The sequence below is a fragment of the Mesocricetus auratus genome, unplaced genomic scaffold, assembly GCF_017639785.1.
Source record: "Mesocricetus auratus isolate SY011 unplaced genomic scaffold, BCM_Maur_2.0 Super-Scaffold_100011, whole genome shotgun sequence".
Taxonomy (NCBI): Eukaryota; Metazoa; Chordata; class Mammalia; order Rodentia; family Cricetidae; genus Mesocricetus; species Mesocricetus auratus.
The window spans coordinates 73244967-73262693 of NW_024429195.1; the positions used below are offsets into that span (position 1 = coordinate 73244967).

Consider the following 17727-nt stretch of genomic DNA (forward strand, 5'->3'; position numbering starts at 1 on the left):
CTTTGATCATGGCGTTTTGTTGCAGCAATAGAAACCCTAACTAAAGACACCAACTTTCTACAGAAGACATGAAGGCTAGTCTTAAAGTTGACTAAAGGGGGTAGGTAAACAGGAAAGCTACAGAATGTTTTGAGGAATGAACCCATTCTGTATAATGCTGCAACAATTAATACATGTCCTTATGCATTTGTCTAAAGCCATAGAATGAAAGCAAGAATATGAATGGTGACTCTGGGTGAACATGATGTAACGATGTTGGTTCATCAGCTGTTAACAAAGGTACCACTCTGAGGTCTACAGGGTTGGTTCAGTGGTTTAGGGCACTTGTTGCTCTTGCAGAGAACTTGGGTTTGAATCCCAACACCCACATTATCTTACAACCATCTATAACTCCAGTTCCAGGGAATCAGGCACACATTTTTGAAATGTATATGCACCAGGCACACATATGATATATATATATATATATATATATATATATATATATATAGGCAAAACAGTTATGCATGTTAAAAATAAAAGCTACTACTTTGTGGGAGATGTTGACACTGGGCGGCAAGGATGTACATAAAGCAGGATATTCAAGAGAAATCTTTATACATCATTCTCAGTTTTGCTCTAAATTTAAAACTGCTTTTAAAAAGTCTATTAAATTAATTTTATATACACATGTGTGTGCATACATGCTCTCTCTCTCTCTCTCTCTCTCACACACACACACACACACACACCACAGACTCACACACTACAGAGATGGACTCTGACAAGTGTAAAAATTTAAGAAATCTAGTTTTTTTTATTTAACACCAAAGCAAACATCAAGTGTTTAAAAAATAATGGCACCTGCTTTGAATTCATTGGTGACACCACCATTGGGGAGATCTACAGAGAAATTACAATTTTAGGCAGATACAAAACTATGTAGCATCCCACAAGACAGGAATTCTGCAACAGAGGTTGCAGTCAGCAACCCTGACTCAGGGTTGCTGCTACTGCCTCAGCGTATCTTAAACACAGAGCACATTTAGTTGAGATGTTACTTTTAGACAAACACAGTAGACATGCTTTAAAAATATGAGGAGGGCAACATGTAAACCACCCTCAGACAAGGTGTTATATCACTTCTGGACTCTTTAAACAGAATTGAATCCATGGCAGGAAACTGAATTTTTGCTTTATGTTTAACGAGTTACCCAGACCCTGTTAATGACTCAATTTTAAAGCTCTTTATTTTTGATACAAACAGGCCAATCTAATTGTTTTCTGTGATTTGTCTTTTTAAACCCCTTAAAAATTACCTGCTAACTTTGAACCATCTCTCCAAATAAGCCCCTATTCATTCCCCTGCCCAAGGTCAAAATTAAGGAAACATGCAAGATAGGCTGTCTAAGCCGGGCGATGGTGGTGCACGCCTTTAATCCCAGCACTCGGGAGGCAGAGGCAGGCGGATCTCTGTGAGTTCGAGGCCGGGCTGGACCGATAGCCTCTGAAACAATACAGAGAAACCCTGTCTCGTAAAAAAAAAAAAAAAGATAGGCTGTCTAACCTCACACATCCTTATCAATGAGCATACCTGTTTTTCCAGTGCCAGACTATTAGATCTGGATTTGACACCAAAGCAAAACAAAACAACAACAAAAAAAACCCCACTATACATTCCAATCCAACACAAAACAATTTGGCATTTAAAATTCAACCCCAAAGAACCAAACTAATTAGTTGCTTGGGGGAAAACTAGCTCCCTCACCACATTCCAACCTGTAATTATACCAGCTGTTGGAGAAGTGGCCAGAAGTTAAGTACACACAGAGGGCAGTTCTTAAATAAAAACAGGACTGACAGTGCTCGCGTGAGGCTGATTGACCCGATAAGAACACCTGAAAACTACTAAGCCGTGAGCCAGGAACTTGGGATGGGGGGTCGTGTGTTCACAGTCCAAAAATCAGCGAGACTACTTCCAGTTACACCTCATTGTGAGTGGTCGCTTACTTTTCTTGGGAGGGGGTTTGTTCTAGCTTAATCATATAAAAAGTATGAGCTGAGAAAAAATTTCAAAACCCACAGAGAGAACAGTTTTAATATTTGCTATCATTGATATTTTAAAGTTCTGGCCGGGTGGTGGTGGCGCACGCCTTTAATCCCAGCACTCGGGAGGCAGAGGTAGGCAGATCTCTGTGAGTTCGAGACCGGCCTGGTCTACCGAGCGAGTTCCAGGATAGGCTCCAAAACAATACAGAGAAACCCTGTCTCGAAAAACCAAAAGAAAAGAAAGTTCTGTCCTGTCCTCAAGAGCCACTATTCTGGTGATGGATCATGATGATGTCACCAAAGATCCCCAGTCCAGCATCTTGGATCCCTCACCTGTATCCCTAGAAGAGCAGGTACTGGCCTACTCCTCCACAACTGGTTCTCAGCCCAAGAAATACCATGAGATGCTTGCTACCAACGTAAAGTGCAAAACAGGGTCGGCGGACTCGGTTGTGAATCCATTCCGATCCCAAGGCATGTCACACTTGTGCCGCTGTCTCTGATTTCTCCAGTGTGTACACTGTATGTTGAAGAGAGCTAAAGAGGGGTGTAGCCCTTAAGAGAATCATGAACTGTAGAACAGAAGTCTCCTAGACCTGTACAATCTTAAAAAGGAGAAAGCTTCATGAGCTCTCCACAAGACCGAAGCAAGGATGCCGTAAGGGCCGAGGGCTGCCAGGTAAAGGTGGTGATTCCACACTTAACGGGAGTTCATGGAAATGCCAGCTCTTTAGAAGGAATTCATGATGATTTGGGTGCTCCCTCCCCACTCCATTAGTTCAGGATGGTGCCGGTTTCTCACAGATTCTGTCCAAGCTCATATTTTAGAGTGTGGAGTGTTCCTTCCCTACTCTCTCGCCAGGGAGAAGAGACGAGGATCACAGGTCTGAGAAGTGTCAATCAACAGAGTGTGTGCCGGGATGGGGTGGGTGCTGGCATGAGAACAGGTCTCTCTTAGAGCCCTACCTAAGCCTCCAAGGCTGCATTTATACCCACTCTGTAAACTACCAGCCTCACTCACAGCCACCCCAGCCCTGGCATGCTCTAAGCCACTTGGGAATATTCATAACTGACAATGGGAGACCAGCCGGGCCCAGCTTGCTTCAAGGTGCAGGCAGATGGAGTCTGCTGCCTCCCGGTAAGGGAGCAGGCCGTTAAAATACAGGAATAAAGGGAGATTGTGGTTCTCTGGACTGGAAACCTCCTTCTGTCCCCTGTGTGGGGACACAGTCGTGGATAAGAGTGGGGCTAGGAACTCCCCCATCCCTGGTTTCCAAGTACTTAGCATTTCATGATGTTTATTATTTTTCAAAAGCGTGCCTCTGGAATTGGCTAGGGTAATAGTTAGATAATGTGTGACTTTAATAAAATTGCTGAATTATTGATTTAAAAGTTGGGAGTGGGGGCGGGCAAAGGCTGGAGTTGTGAGTCCCACTCATATAAGCTGGACCTGTCTAAGCTGCTGCACAATTTTACCCCTACCCCTGCCACCCCAAGAATGCCCCTAAGAACAGCCGTTTGCAAGTGATGATGCCTAGATCTTTGAGAGTGTCTTCTGGAAGAAAGTAAACATTTAACAGAATCTTTACACCTTCAGCAGGTGTGGCGGGAGGATCAGACACTGGCTGGTGGCATCCAGACCTCTCTCTTTGCACAAAGAGAAGCAGTTTCATCAGTAAACAGCAGCCATGAACACAGCAGCCCTCACACGTTTTCTGCTTACTGGCAGCACATTTATCCCGCGACTCAGAACTTGTCTTACTATGCGCCTGCAAGACAGATGGCAGCAACTGAGCTTCAGCACGGAACTTGGTTCCCTAAGTGGACCCTCCTGACACTAACCTAGCCGCCATCCAATTAGACCAAAGTTCACGTCCCTCTTAGGCCTCCAGGGTCCTGCCTTGGCACACTTATGCTTTATAAAGTTTGCTTTTGTTGTCTTCAAGAAAAATGAAACCCGGTGAAACAAGCATCACTTGTCTTCGTTTCCCGAGCAAGCTCTGCAACCTGATCTCTGCAGACCTGAGAGTAAAGTGAGTCACATGAAGTGCATCCCACCCTCTAAGGGAATTTATCACAGTTAACAATGGCCAGAGCATAAGCCTCCCCTGGGATGCTCAAAGCACCCCACAGCATCATCAAAGCTACAGTCTGACGGTAGCGCAGCTCCAAGCTCCGAGGGCAGGGCACTGCTAACCAGGTAAGATGAAATCAGGTGTGTGGTTCCCTGGGCATAAGAAGAGGAGACCCCATTTGTAAACCCTAGTGTCTACTGTTGTAAAGTGCAGCGCTACCGGTTAGGCAGACTCTTGCCGTTTAAGCAGCTATAAGATTTCCATGTTACAAGGACATAGGCAATTGACTAATGTGAACACCGGGTACACAATAGGACACAGAGTCACCCGTGGACAAGTGGGATACGTCACAGAGAGACTGACTGAGCCTCCGTAGGCCACCCAAGGGCTCAACACTGCCAATAACTTGTGTTTGCTCGCTCCCCCGAATCCTGCTGTATCCTTGCTGTTTGTGGGGCTCAGAGAGAACACAGCTGTTTGCAATCACGAGGCTCAACGTGACAGAGATTCATGGGAGAGAGACAGAGGCCCTTTTCCTCTGGGTCACTCTTCATGCCAAGTGCTCAGTGAGCAGGGCTTTGCCATGCCGAGCTCGCCAGGTGGGCTGGAGATCTGCTCTGGTTAAGGCAGTGAGCAATGTGGGAATAGACCTCTGGGACAGTTTCTCATGAACCACGTACGGGGACCATGTTGGCAACAGCTACTGGGTTAGGAGACTCTAGTTATTTACAGCACACGGCTTCAGTCCTTCTCGCCATCTTTGGCACAGCCGTTCGTTCAGAAATTTGGTGGTGCGCACAGAGTTTTCTTCAAAATAAAATCTTGAGAGAAAGTGAAGGCAAGAACCAGCGGCTCATCTTGGGATTATTATCCTTTCTATGGCACACAGAATATGGTCCCAGTTTTTACAAAATATTGCCAGAAGAGTCACCGCAAAGAAGGTGCCAAGAATGTGGAGGCGGCTCTTCATCATGGGTGAGACAAACTTGGCCAGGGTGGACACGCACACCAGGATGACGGTCATGAAGGCCAGGACCACGTTGATGCACTTCCCTAGCAGCACCTTGGCGTTCACGGCATCTGTCTGCAGCGTCTGCTGCTCCTGCTGATGCAACTCCAGCTTCGAGATGCGCGTCTGGCAAGACTCCAAGGCTTCCTGCGGGCAAGAGGAGAGCAAGGATCAGCCGCCACTGGGATCACAGGCCTTGTGGGAGCATGCGCCCAGGTGTGCCGGAAGCTCTGGCTCAGGACGCCTAGCACCTGGGCAGTTGTAAGTCTCCAAACTGACGGTGACAGACAAAGGTACAAGGCAGGAATCCCAAGACTCATTTTACCCTGACATGGGTAGTGAGCACATGTGTATGCAACCATAAAACAGCATGAGCTGGCCTGGCGTTCATGGCTCACACCTTTAATCCCAGCACTTGGGAGACAGAGGCAGGCAGAACTCTGTGAGTTCGAGGTCAGCCTGGTCTACAGAGCCAGTTCTAGGACAGCCTCCAAAACAATACAGAGAAACCCTGTCTCAACTCCCCCCCCCCGCCAAAAAATCCAACCAACCAACCAACCAACCAAACAAACAAACAAACAAAAAAGACCCAGCATAAGCGAGCAGCTTGGTGATGTGCTTTTGTTTACTTGTTTGTTTGCTTTTTTGGTGACAAGGTCTCTTGGGAAGTGGCCCAACCTGGCCTTAAACTTCTAACCGTCCTGCCTCAACCTTCCCAAGTGCTGGGATCTGAGATTAGAGTCACTTACTATTTATCACACCTGACCATAACTATCTTATTCATTTATACAGGAGACAAAGTGACAGGAAACACTGTTGTCAGGAACCAAGTGAGAAGGGGTGAAGCTACATCTGAATACCACTAGGACGCCTACGGCAAAAGTCCGAGAGCGCCCCTTGACACGCCCCTTGACACGCCCCTTGTCCAGCATCTGCTGGCTCCCCCAGAGCAGCGCCCACTATCCGTCTTAATCCATTTGTCTCCCAGGCAGTTCCCATCCCACTTGCGGGCACCAGGACCTCCTGCTTGCCGTGATTTGACAGCCATATGTTCCACCAGCCACACGGCCCACGTGACCTTCGAGAGATGCACGTCTCTGACCCCTCGCTCATAACGCTTTTCAAATCCTGGCTTGGCCTATGCTCGGCCACCTTCTCCAGCCTTCACACAGCGCTTGGGCCGAACTGATTTCTTCCGGGTTCTGAAAATGCTGGGGGACTTTGTCCCGGCAGCCTATACCGCTGGAGACCCTTAGGCACCTGCTCTCTTCACCTGTGGAGCTGCCTCGTCTCTCGGAGGAGGTCTCATTCTCAGGGACATTTCCCGAGACACGCCCTCCTTGACCCGGCAAGTCCCTGGCCAGCGGGGAGGCATAGCCGGGAGGCACACACGGTGGAGCGTGCAGACAGGGACCGGGCGGACCTTGCCCTCACTGCCCACTCTGGAACACACACAGGCTGAAGAGGCTGGCTGCCCGTAACAGGGTGCCGCTTCCCAGAGGCAAGCCCGAGCCCCTTGGGAACAAAGAGCCTCGCTAGATGCCTGTTCCTCCACCAGCATTGCTACAACTGTTTGCCAACGTGCTTGTGCAGCTGGGTACGGTCACCTTTCCGGGCTTTAAGCAAGCATAATGGCTCCAACATTGATTTGCTTTTCTCCTGCTGAACATACTCTCTGGGCCAAAGAACAGGGTTCTCTGTTACTATAGCAACTTTCATTACACTAGGCTCCTGAGCAAAGGATAAAACTTTTTCAGATCTTCACATTTAAGCGGGGCTGGCTGTCGGCACTAACAGGCATGTGCGCTCGGGCAGGCTTGCCTTCAGCTTCGGGGTCCAGGCCTTTCCCATTTTAGGCGTGGCATGAAAAGGGTGACAGACCAAGACAGAGGGTTGTCATTTCGGCCCTTTCTCTGTCTAGGGTGGAGAAGTCCACATCTCCTCAGACTAATCTTCTTTGTTTTGTTTTTATTTATGGTTAGAGTTTATTTTTAATACTTTTTTATTAATTTATTTTTTACATTCCAATCCCAGTTCCCCCCTTCCTCTCCTCCCGCTCCCCCCACTCCCCCCACCTCCCATCTTCTCAGACTAAACTTGGACGTCACCTCAGAACTGCTACCAGTTTCTTACTAAAAGAAAGATCCAAGGCAGTTTGCCCATGGCAGCAAGAGATATTAAGCCCCATGATGGTTAGAAATCCTTGATCTAGCATTTACCTTGCTTTGGATGAAGACAGAGGAAGGGATTATCTTCAGTAGTTTAAATTGGATATTCAGGATTTTAAAGGGGGTCGCAGGGGTCAATCACTTAAAAGAACAGCAAAAAATGTGTAGGTCTGAGGGCACGCAACACATGCCCCATTGTAGCTCGTCCCTGTCAGAGGCCCACTTACAAGAACCGAGGACAATAAGCAACAAAGAGGAAATTGGAGAGGTTCGCTAGCTAAGAGCCTTGGGGAACGTTGCTACTCAACAGTAAGATAAAAAAGAATAGCAGCACTAACTTCTCGGCTGTTTATGACACGCCCGGCGAAGACTCTGGGACAATAAATATCGGATCCTATTTGATCTTCTGGACCTTCTGAAGACGGAGGAATCCGAGGCACAGCGCACTGACTTGGCCAGGCTCATGCCGAGACTGAGTAGTAGGGCCTGCTTTGAGCCTCCGTGACCCCTGCCATTTATCAAGCTGTCCTTTCTAGTTCTGACTAGAGACGGAGCTGGAAAATGTTGAAATGAGTGCTTCTGAAGTTAGCGCTTGCTCTGTGGAGCCCCGCCCTGGAGCTGACCTCCTCACTCCCGGAATAGGCTTCTTAAAAAAGCGAGAACAATGCCAACCCAAACCAGCCCCTAAATGAGGAGACGGCACATTTAGACACCACCCTGTGATATCCCAGACCTGCTCTAAAGGAGGATGGCCTCAGGGCTGGCGAGGCGGCTCAGCGGGCAAGGGCGCCTGCTGCCCATTCTGACGAACCCAATTGGATTCCTGAGACCCACAGGTAGAGAGAGGAACTAACTCGTGTAGTTGTCCTGTAACCATCATATGTGTGCTGTGGCACGCCTGAACGCACGCACGCGCACACACACACACACACACACAGAGAGAGAGAGAGAGAGAGAGAGAGAGAGAGAGAGAGAGAGAGAGAGAGAGAGAGAGAGAGAGAGAGAGAATAAACGTAATAAAAATATCTTAAGCAGAGTGAGTGTCTTAATAGATAATAGGTCCGTTCCCGGCCCAGTCAGTGGGGACGCTGAGGCTCTTCACTCGGAGAATAGCCTACATAGTCCCCCAGTGTCCTCTGCTCTCTGGGGACAGTGTTTCCTGCCAGCGCTGGAGCCACGCTTCCCAGAACTGACGGAGCAGACCTCTGGGATCAGCAAACCCAGCCTCCACCAGAGCAGAATAAAATGCACGCGGCAAACGACAGCTCACACTCTAGGGAGAGCCCACCCTCTTTTATGTTCCAGCCTTCTCCCCTGTGAGGCGGGATTCGGAGGGCAGACGGCCTTCCTCATGCTCACACACAGACTACAGGGAAAATCTGAAAAACGAGACTCAACTTTACCCTTCCTGGTTGTTCTTATGATTTCTTCAGCAAGGTGATCAAGAATCAAGTGTTGCTTCCCAGCAGCCTGGGGGCTTCAGAAGGAAGCTGGCCTTAGTGCGTGTCATAAACTATGTGGGTCTGCTCATCCCTTCCTGTCACCCTCCTGGGTCCTGCCTGTCCCTTTCAGTCCAGCCTTCTTAGCCACTCCTAAGGGACAACTTGCAAGACCTTGCTCGGGTCACTTTGCCTCTTTTGTGCCTCAGTCTCCAGATCTGAGAAATGGGGCCAACAATAGGAACAACCTCCAAGGGCTACTGAGTAAACAGGAAAGAATAGACCCATACAGTACTTTGGCCGAGGCTGGCAGTCAGACGCTTGAGGTTCCTCCAATTACAAAGCAATTGCTTTAAAGATGAAGAGACTCGAGGCTCGCTCAAAATCACAGGGCAAATAACAGGCCTGGGCCTCAAATCCAGTGTCTACCACGGAATGCCTGACTGCCACCCCCACTCCCTCCTCCTATCCCAGCCACTGAGGTACAGCAGGGCTGGGTTTCTGGGGCACTGGAGCTGCACTATGGAGCATGGCTCTTGATCACTCCCTGCCTATACAGGAAGTTTCCTGAAGGCAGGGCTGCCTAGCTAACACTTTACATTCCGTAACATTTTGGCGGTGTTGGATTTAGGCTAGTGATAAATACTTGCCAACTGAGTTAGGCAACAGGAGGACAGGGTAAAATGCCTCCGTAACATTGTCAACACAAGCCAGTAGGGCCTGGAGGTGGGTGGGAAATGTCTGTGTAGAGAAAACATCTTGCCGGACATGCATGAGGTCTTAGGGAAATGCACCAAGTCAGACCGTCTAATTACAGCCTGGGAATCCTCCACCGGGGTCCAGTCGGGAGACCCATACCTGGATGTCTCTGGAGCGCTCGTAGGCCTGGTAGGCCACCTTCTCCTCGGCGCTGGCTAGCTCCTGCTTCAGGTTGGCCGTCTCATGCTGGTGGAGCTCCGTCAGGTCGTGAAGCTGGTCTTCAAGCCGCTCATACCTGAAAAAGACGAGTCCACACTGAGCATTGCACAGGTGTCCCAGCAGCATGTTCTAGAATGATGCCTTTTTTTGTCTTAGGGCCCCTGGCTTGTTTTCATCCCCTGGAAGACTTTTCCTGAAAGAGTAGGCCTACTTGTGGGGAACACCATTTTGGCTACCCCTGAATCCCTATTCTAGAAGGGACCCGGTCTCTGCAATCTTAACTGTATGTCTGAGACTTTACTGAGATCACACCTGCTTTTTTTTTTTCACCCATGTCAGACGACCAGCACCTGGACTGGCTGCCATGACAACAGATTCACTTTGTGGAGCACGCAGTTGCCCTTAGCTATGAGATGGCTGTGCAGCAAGGGCAAGCCAGGACTGGCCGCATCTGCAGTGACATCTCCCTCTCCTGCCCATCAGTAATTGGGATTGTAGGGCCATACAGCCCATGAGGAAAAGAATGAAGTTTTCCACTCCCGTAGTCAATCCTACCAACGCACAGTAAACACCTGACATGCTTTTCTCTAGTCTAATAAATAATTAACCCCAGGGCTTGAGAGATGGCTCAGAGGTGAAGAGCACTGGCTGCTCTTCCAGAGGACCCAGGTTCAAATCCCAACATTCACAACTGTCTGTAACTCCAGTTCTAGGGAAACCGACACCCTCTTCTGGCTTCATGGGCACTGTACGCACATGGTGCACAGATATACATTCAGGCAAAATACTCATACACATAAAATAAAAATAAATAAATATTAAAAAACCCACTTTAAGATTAAACTTATCACAAATTATAGATGGCTTATGGGATAGCAATCCAAAAATCCAAAAGTGAGAGAAAGACAGCTTCTTTCCCATACCCACCCCAGAGATGTGGGTTTGGGAGTAGTATCTAGGGAGGATGCCTTTGCCTGGAATGACTGGCCCATGCCAGTTATAGGTATTTATGTGGGCCATCTGATAGGATCACTTTTTTAAGTAGGTGAAAGGCTTAATTCAGATTTGGTGATTATCTTTGGGCTCAGCTTCAAGGGTGCCAAGCGTTATCATTGCTCTAGGCAAGCCTTCTCTAGATAATGCTCCCAATGACTATATCTCCAGGGCCACAAACAAAACACAGGACACATGAAAGCAAAGACAGTTCAAAACTCACACAAGTGAGTGTCTGTGATTTGGGATAAGACATGAATGCAAAACATACTACATCTCAAGCTATGTGGATGAAATTACTAAGGTCAATGCATTCTCGGAAAGCCATGGCTTTGTACAATGAACACACTGACATCAAAGACACAGATGTAAAGTTAAAAAATGGTTTCGGGGCTGGAGATATGTCTTAGTGGTACAGCACACACTTAACACACTTAAGACACATGAGGCCCAGGTTCAAATCTTGGCATCAGAATGAAGTTGCATAAACTTGGGGAAAGAGCCACATTCTAAATCATGACATAAAATTATATATCAAGTGTAATACAGTGTGAAAGTTAAACTTACAATTTAAATGTTTTACTATATAATAAACATCCACAATCTACCTTATATTCTTACAAATTAGCCCATTTTGACTGAAGGGCTTTGGGGTGATCTTTTTATCAAATGGGACAAATAATCTTGCATTTGGTTATCTACACTCTTTATTAAGAAGCAATAAACATATAAATGCCAGCTTCCAAAACACGTACTTCTTTTTTTTTGTTGTTTTTTGTTTTTACGAGACAAGGTTTCTCTGTGTTGTTTTGGAGGCTGTCGGTCCAGCCCAGCTTCGAACTCACAGAGATCCGCCTGCCTCTGCCGGCTGAGTGCTGGGATTAAAGGTGTGTGCCACCACCGCTCGACCCAAAACACGTACTTCTACAAACAGCTGAGTGACCCTCAAAAGATTTGGGTTAGTATATTAATCTCAAGACGGTGTTTGAGAACCACTTATTTACAGTAAAATGCTTGTGTGTGTGGTACCTTTGTGAACATATTTATATTTGTGCTGTGGGTGTGTGTACAGGTCAGGGGCTGATGCCAGTTGTTTTCCTTAGCCATTCTCCACCTTATTTTCTGAGATAGGGTCTCTCACTGAACCTGGCTAGGCTGGCTGAGCAGCAAGTTCCAGGGGTCTGCCCATCTCTACCGCCCCCAGTGCTGGGCTTACAGACCTGCACTGCTCTCTACCACCCCCTGTATTGGGCTTACAGATCTGCACTGCTCTCTACCGCCCCCTGTGTCGGGCTTACAGACCTGCACTGCTCTCTACCGCCCCCTGTGTTGGGCTTACAGACCTGCACTGCCCTATACCGCCCCCTGTGTTGGGCTTACAGACCTGCACTGTTCTCTACCGCCCCCTGTGTTGGGCTTACAGATCTGCACTGCTCTCTACCGCCCCCTGTGTTGGGCTTACAGACCTGCACTGTTCTCTACCGCCCCCAGTGCTGGGCTTACAGATTTACACTGCCAGGCCCAGCTTTTACATGGGTATCTGGACTGTTGTCTTCATTCTTGCACAGCAAGTACTTTACGCACTGAACCATCCCTCCAGTCTGTGTAAGGCTAAAAAACAAGTTTAGTGAACACGATATGTATATTTCAAGCTGATATACCAAATTAAAATCTACCTTGTTGTCCAGTGAATTAGGTTCACTTGTCTGATATTACGGAGGGAAACAGGTCTCTAAATTAGTGTAATAAGTCCATTTCAAATGTCTGATAAATCAATGCCTTCATATGCATGTGAGTCACAGCTTGGATAATGGTGTTTTAAGAGACCCAAGCATTACAATGTCTTCCTCGGTCAGCCATAAGCCAGAAATTATGGAGACTAGAGTTATGAAGGATGGAAAGAATCATCAATTGCAAATGCCTCTGTATCCACATCCATACCTATTGCAAACTCATTCATTAGCGCATGCCTTTTAGGCAGATAGCCTCTCTGGCTGGTAACTTACGGTTCTAAAGGAATCCCAGTGTGATGCGTTGGCGTACATACCTGTATCTCTCCTCTTGCAGAGTCTGAGAGATGAAGCCATACTCTCTCTTAAACTGCACCTTCAGGGCCTCAATGTCCTCTGCCAGGTGAGTCTGGGTGTCCTTGATCTCTCTCAGTTCCTCTATGATCATGGCAAGCTTCCCCTGGCTGTCCAGCGTGCTGGCCCCACCAGCCCCGAAGGACTGGTTCCCGTTGCTGTCCGCTGAGCCTGATGTGCCACTAGAACACTCGTCGTCGCTGCCATACTTGGGTTTGTTCACGATGGTAGCGCTGCCCCCATAAGCCCTGGTGCTGGACTCAGGCCTGAACTCTTCCAGGGAATTTTTCAAGTGAGCGATGTTGTCGGCACTGCCAAATTTATTCCGGATCAAATTGGCAAACTCTCTGGACTTATTGAAGACAAACACTGGAGGCGTGAGGGACACCCCGGGCATGCTCGACTTACTGCTCTCCAGGCAGTGGGGAGCAGTTCGAGATTTCACGTGGGCATCCTTCAGAGAGTGGTGTATTTCCTTCAAGCTGTCTTTAGAAATGTCCTTTGCGCTTCGAGAGGCTCCGTTCTGCTCAATCTCCCTCAGCTTTCTGTGGTACTGCTCCAGCTTCTTCTGCAACTGGGCAATCGAGTGTGCCGACTTCTGATTCTTCTTCTCAAACACCTGCTTGATGCGCCCAGCCTGCTGCTTGTCAGCACTGCTGACGAGCTTCAGATACTCGGCAACGTTCCCATCGCGGGACGTCTGCTCGATTTTTATCTGCTCTGTCACCTTTAGGATTTTTTGTTTCAGGCTGTCTGCGTTGGGTTTGACCTTGTGGAAGTCCAGGATGCCATCTGGGACGTCGAAGTTGAGGTTGGTGTCTGACCCCCCTCGGCGTATGTTCAGGGGTAGGCTGAGGGTATTCATGTCATGACGTTCTACCTGAAGGAGCACAAGAAACACATTGACACCTGAAGCAAATGAGACATTCAGTGTGATGGAACTTGCTAGTGTGGCGTGTATGTTAAGTCCTAGATTGTCCGACTGCTTGTGTCACAGGATGAACACTCTGTACTATGCTCCCAAGTTTAAGAAGGCAGGTCAGCCCAGTGCCTACCTCGAACTGTGTGTGTGGTACACTGCTTAGATGTGAAATCCTGTCTCCAGTGTAGAAGGTTTGCCATCTGTATGTGGTAGCTGTCAGTTTCCAGGGTAGAAAATGCATAATGGAACGAGGAACCCAGTCAGCTCTGGTTTCTCAAGTACCCGTGTAATTTGGAGGCTTGTTCCTCACAGTGGACTTTACTATGGGCAATGCCTCTAATTCAGAACCCAGTCATTTAGCAAAACAGGGAAAAAGAAAGAAAGAAAGAAGGAGGAGGAGGAGGAGGAGGAGAAGAAGAAGAAGAAGAAAACGTTAACAGATGCATCTATCAAGAAAATTATTTTCAGCAGATGTGACAACTGTATGGTGTGTGATTAACTTGATAATTGAATAATAGAATGGTATCTCTATATGGAAGCAAATAACTCCAAACTACAACCACAGTGATTAAAACAATCAAGCAGATGACAATACAGTGGTTCTCAACCTTCCTAAGGCTGTGACCCTTTAATACAGTTCCTCATGTTGTAGTGACTCAACCATAAAGTTACTTCATTGCTACTTCATAGCTGTAACGTTGCTGTTGTGAATTGTAATGTAAATATTTGATATGAAGGGCATCTGATATGCGACCCCCTGGTTGAGAAGCACTGTGATAATACAAAGATAGCATGACACTGATTTTACACTCCCAGGTTATCCAGACAAAGAACTATAAAGTGGCACTGGGCATTGTGGTCAGGGTTAGAAGTTGGTGCTGTAAAAGGTTAAAAACAGACACTGCGCTAAGTCTGCTGAGGTGTGCCTAGGGATCTTGTTTGGTGGTTATTACCGAGCTAGGTAAGACTCATGCTGAAGCCACACACATGTCGGAACTGAGTGCTGCAGATCCAGGGTTTGCACCCGAGTCACCTCAAGCCCTATTAATCAGATTCTGTCCTCAGAGGATGAAAAAATTAGCCAATGTAGAGTATGAACACTGTCTCCAATCATGACATCTAAACCAGAACATCTCAGTTGTTGAGTTGATATCCCCTTGATAAGAACAACGCCTTGATGGTACCCAACAGGAGACAAGGAAAGTGCTGGCGGAAGTTACCCCTTCTCACACTGTAAAGGGACCAGTAAGCTAGTAGCAAAAGGTGAGTGAAGAATTAATAAGACAGACCCTACAGTGTCTGAGTGGCCCATTACAGACCACTTTCAGCCTGAGTATGAAGTCTTTGCCAGCAACCTAAATCCTGCCCAGTGCCTTATCAGGAAGAAGCGATTCTGAAGTTAGGCAAAGGTCAGCAGGCGAAGCCTCCTACAAAACCTGTAGCCAGTGTTCTCTCTTGGTCCCTCTCTTACACACGGTTGCCATGAAAGAGATCCTTTCATGTTGCTTTATCTGATGGAAGAGCATCGTGAAGGGTCACTCAAGTCAGGCTAGAAGGAAATAGATGCCAAATCACTGTGAGACTAGAAAATAAGACGTCTGTAAGAAGAGGACAGAGGAACTGTAGCTTTGGTTGGTCAGGAAGGAGGAGTGTCAGGTACATGGCGATCTTCGGGTCCAGAAGAGTGGTCACGGAGAGCTCATGGAATCTATGTACCCACGGCTCATTACTAAACTGGAACAGCAATGGGTCCAAATGAGAACAACAAAACCCACTAAACCTAGCAAATGCTGATTTGAGAGACAGGGCAGTTCATGGGGCTATACAGTCAGAGGCTGGGAACTGAATTCTGCAGCAGGTAACTGATCTGATCATACTTCCAAGGTGCCGATTGTGACTTCCTAAGACCTCCCAGTTGAAACCACACCACCCTGTCACTGCAAAGGCCCAGCTCACCTTTCAAGCCTCAGTTGCATTTGACGGATGCCACTGATCCTAAGAGAGCCGGTCAGCAATGAGTGGAGAATGTGAGTATCCCGAGGACTTTCTCAGTGCCTGCTACTTGTCTACTTCTTATCAAAAACCTACCATGCTTCTGACAGCCACTCAAATGCCTCTTTCCCCAAGCTTTCGCAGTGCCGGTGGAAGCCGTTTCTTTCTGAGAGCCTTCTTACTGCCCTTTTATCATGTGGTCCTACTTAATCCCGCTCTTATTGCTCATCCATGTACTTTAACCACCAGTCATCTGCAGGAGAGCGAAACAGCAGAGATGAGGTCACAGTTGTACCCAGCCTTGGCCAGCACTTCCTTTATTCACAAAGGGTTGTCAACAACTGATCAACTAAACTGACATCACTCTTTATTTCAAGAGTTTACATCGAAGTCATTCAAGATGCCAATTCACAGAATAAAAAACACAGCCTCAAGTGTTCTGGCCATATAGCCCTGACAATTCTAGGTAGAGTTGTTTCCTAGGACCCAGGTTGTTCCAAATAGATTCAACTAAAAAGACACCTAAGTATCACAGAAATCCAAACGAGGACTTCCAATCGTTAGATGAAGCATAGCTGACAGTCAGGAAAGATGTCAGCATGTGCAGCACCATGAACATTTACAATGTGAACATGCTTGTGCAGCTGCATCAGTTTATAGCAGAGGAGCAGCACTCCTGGGCCCTGCCAATCACAGCAACATTACTCTACCCTCCAGGGAATCCAAGCAATGGCCATTGGTTTGGCCTAATTACACAACATTCTTGTCTTTTTTTTTGCCCAACCCTGTTTATGATCCCATAAGTACTTGTTCTTGCCCTCTTAGAATTCATAGATGAGATCAAATTAAGTTATATAAACATAGAAAAACAACTGACATTTAGAATTCTCCTATTATGTCTGAAGAGAAATGTTTGATGGGGTGCCTGGAAAAACTCATCAGTAAGTCACCACTGGCCCACCTTTCTTCAGTTCTCCATACTCCTGGCCCTGCCAGCCACCCAGATAGTCCCCGGTTCTACAGGTCCTGGCCCCACCAGCCACCCAGACAGTCCCTGGTTCTACAGGTCCGGGGCAGCCTTATCTCAGAGCCGTGTTTACTCCCAGGAGACCGACTGACTTCTACCTTACTTTAAAGTTGTAACAATGCTTGGCGTGTCCTCAAGTCTCTGGGTTGGGGACAGCCAACAGCACTTAAAGCTCCAATCAGTCAGCCTTACTGCCTGCCAGCAAACCTCAGTTAAAAAACATTTGAAGAGTGGCAGAACCATTTGGGGGATGCATATTTTGGTCTTTTGAACAAAGCCTGAGCATTGCAGAGACGACTGAGGCGTGCTCAATGCCCACAGGTTTCTCGGGAGTCAACTGAAACAATGTGTATGTGTGGGGAGGAGAGCTGAGTCCTCCCTGCACCACTTATCCTGGAATTGGCACCGGCCCCTGGATGGTGCAACGCGCTTTCAGAGTTAGCCTGTGGGAGGGGGTCAGAGGTTCCCGGATCACTGCAGTCAGCCTGTACAAGGACTGTGTGCATGAGGGAAGGTGGGTCTGTTCCAGCACTGATGGCTACTAGCTGCATGCTTTTGGGTAAACTGAGTCACACGTGTGGGATTCTATCACCCAATCTCTAGAATGGGGGAATAGACACCAGGGTGAATGTTGTATACTTTGAGGAAACACAGCACACTACAAACTGAAGTTGGTAATGGAACAGTCGAGACGGAGGCCTATGGAGGCAGACTTCACTCTCTCTCATCTTCTCGCTCTCCTTAGAAACTGTACAGCCTCTGAAAATGACTTAACCTCTCCTTGTCTCAGTTTCTTCCTCTGCAAAAATGCACTTAAAGATTCCTTAAAGAAGGGCGGGGTGGGTAAGGGTGGTTGCTGTTCAACCATGAGGACCGGAGTTCAAATCTCCAGCACCTATAAAAACGGGAGGGTAGGGCGGTGCACACACATATAACCCCCATGCCATGGAGACTGTGGAGACTAGAGGATCCCTGGGGCTGCCTGGTTTCTAGCAGGGTTAGTGAAAAGAGCCTGTCTCAAGGAATACATGAAGAGGACACCCAGTTCTCTCTCCCTCCCTCCCTCCCTCTC

At 47.6% G+C, this 17727-nt stretch overlaps 1 protein-coding gene across 10 annotated transcripts in view; it reads right to left on the minus strand.

Moving 5' to 3' along the window:
• Window positions 1–772: 772 nt before the first annotated feature.
• The window catches only part of Tmcc3 (transmembrane and coiled-coil domain family 3), a 260794-nt gene continuing 243839 nt past the window's right edge, over window positions 773–17727 (minus strand). For 7 of the 10 annotated variants that reach the window (XM_040755007.1, XM_040755005.1, XM_040755008.1 and 4 more), the window contains 3 exons: window positions 12678–13594; window positions 9578–9713; window positions 773–5259 (listed from right to left, as the gene is read on the minus strand). In XM_040755007.1, coding sequence (XP_040610941.1) covers window positions 4957–5259; window positions 9578–9713; window positions 12678–13594 — 1356 coding nt within the window. In that variant the 3' untranslated portion in view covers window positions 773–4956. Of the gene's footprint in view, window positions 5260–9577; window positions 9714–12677; window positions 13595–15592; window positions 15882–17727 lie in introns of those variants that run through there. The other 3 variants (XM_040755009.1, XM_040755010.1, XM_040755014.1) reach the window with 2 other exon arrangements.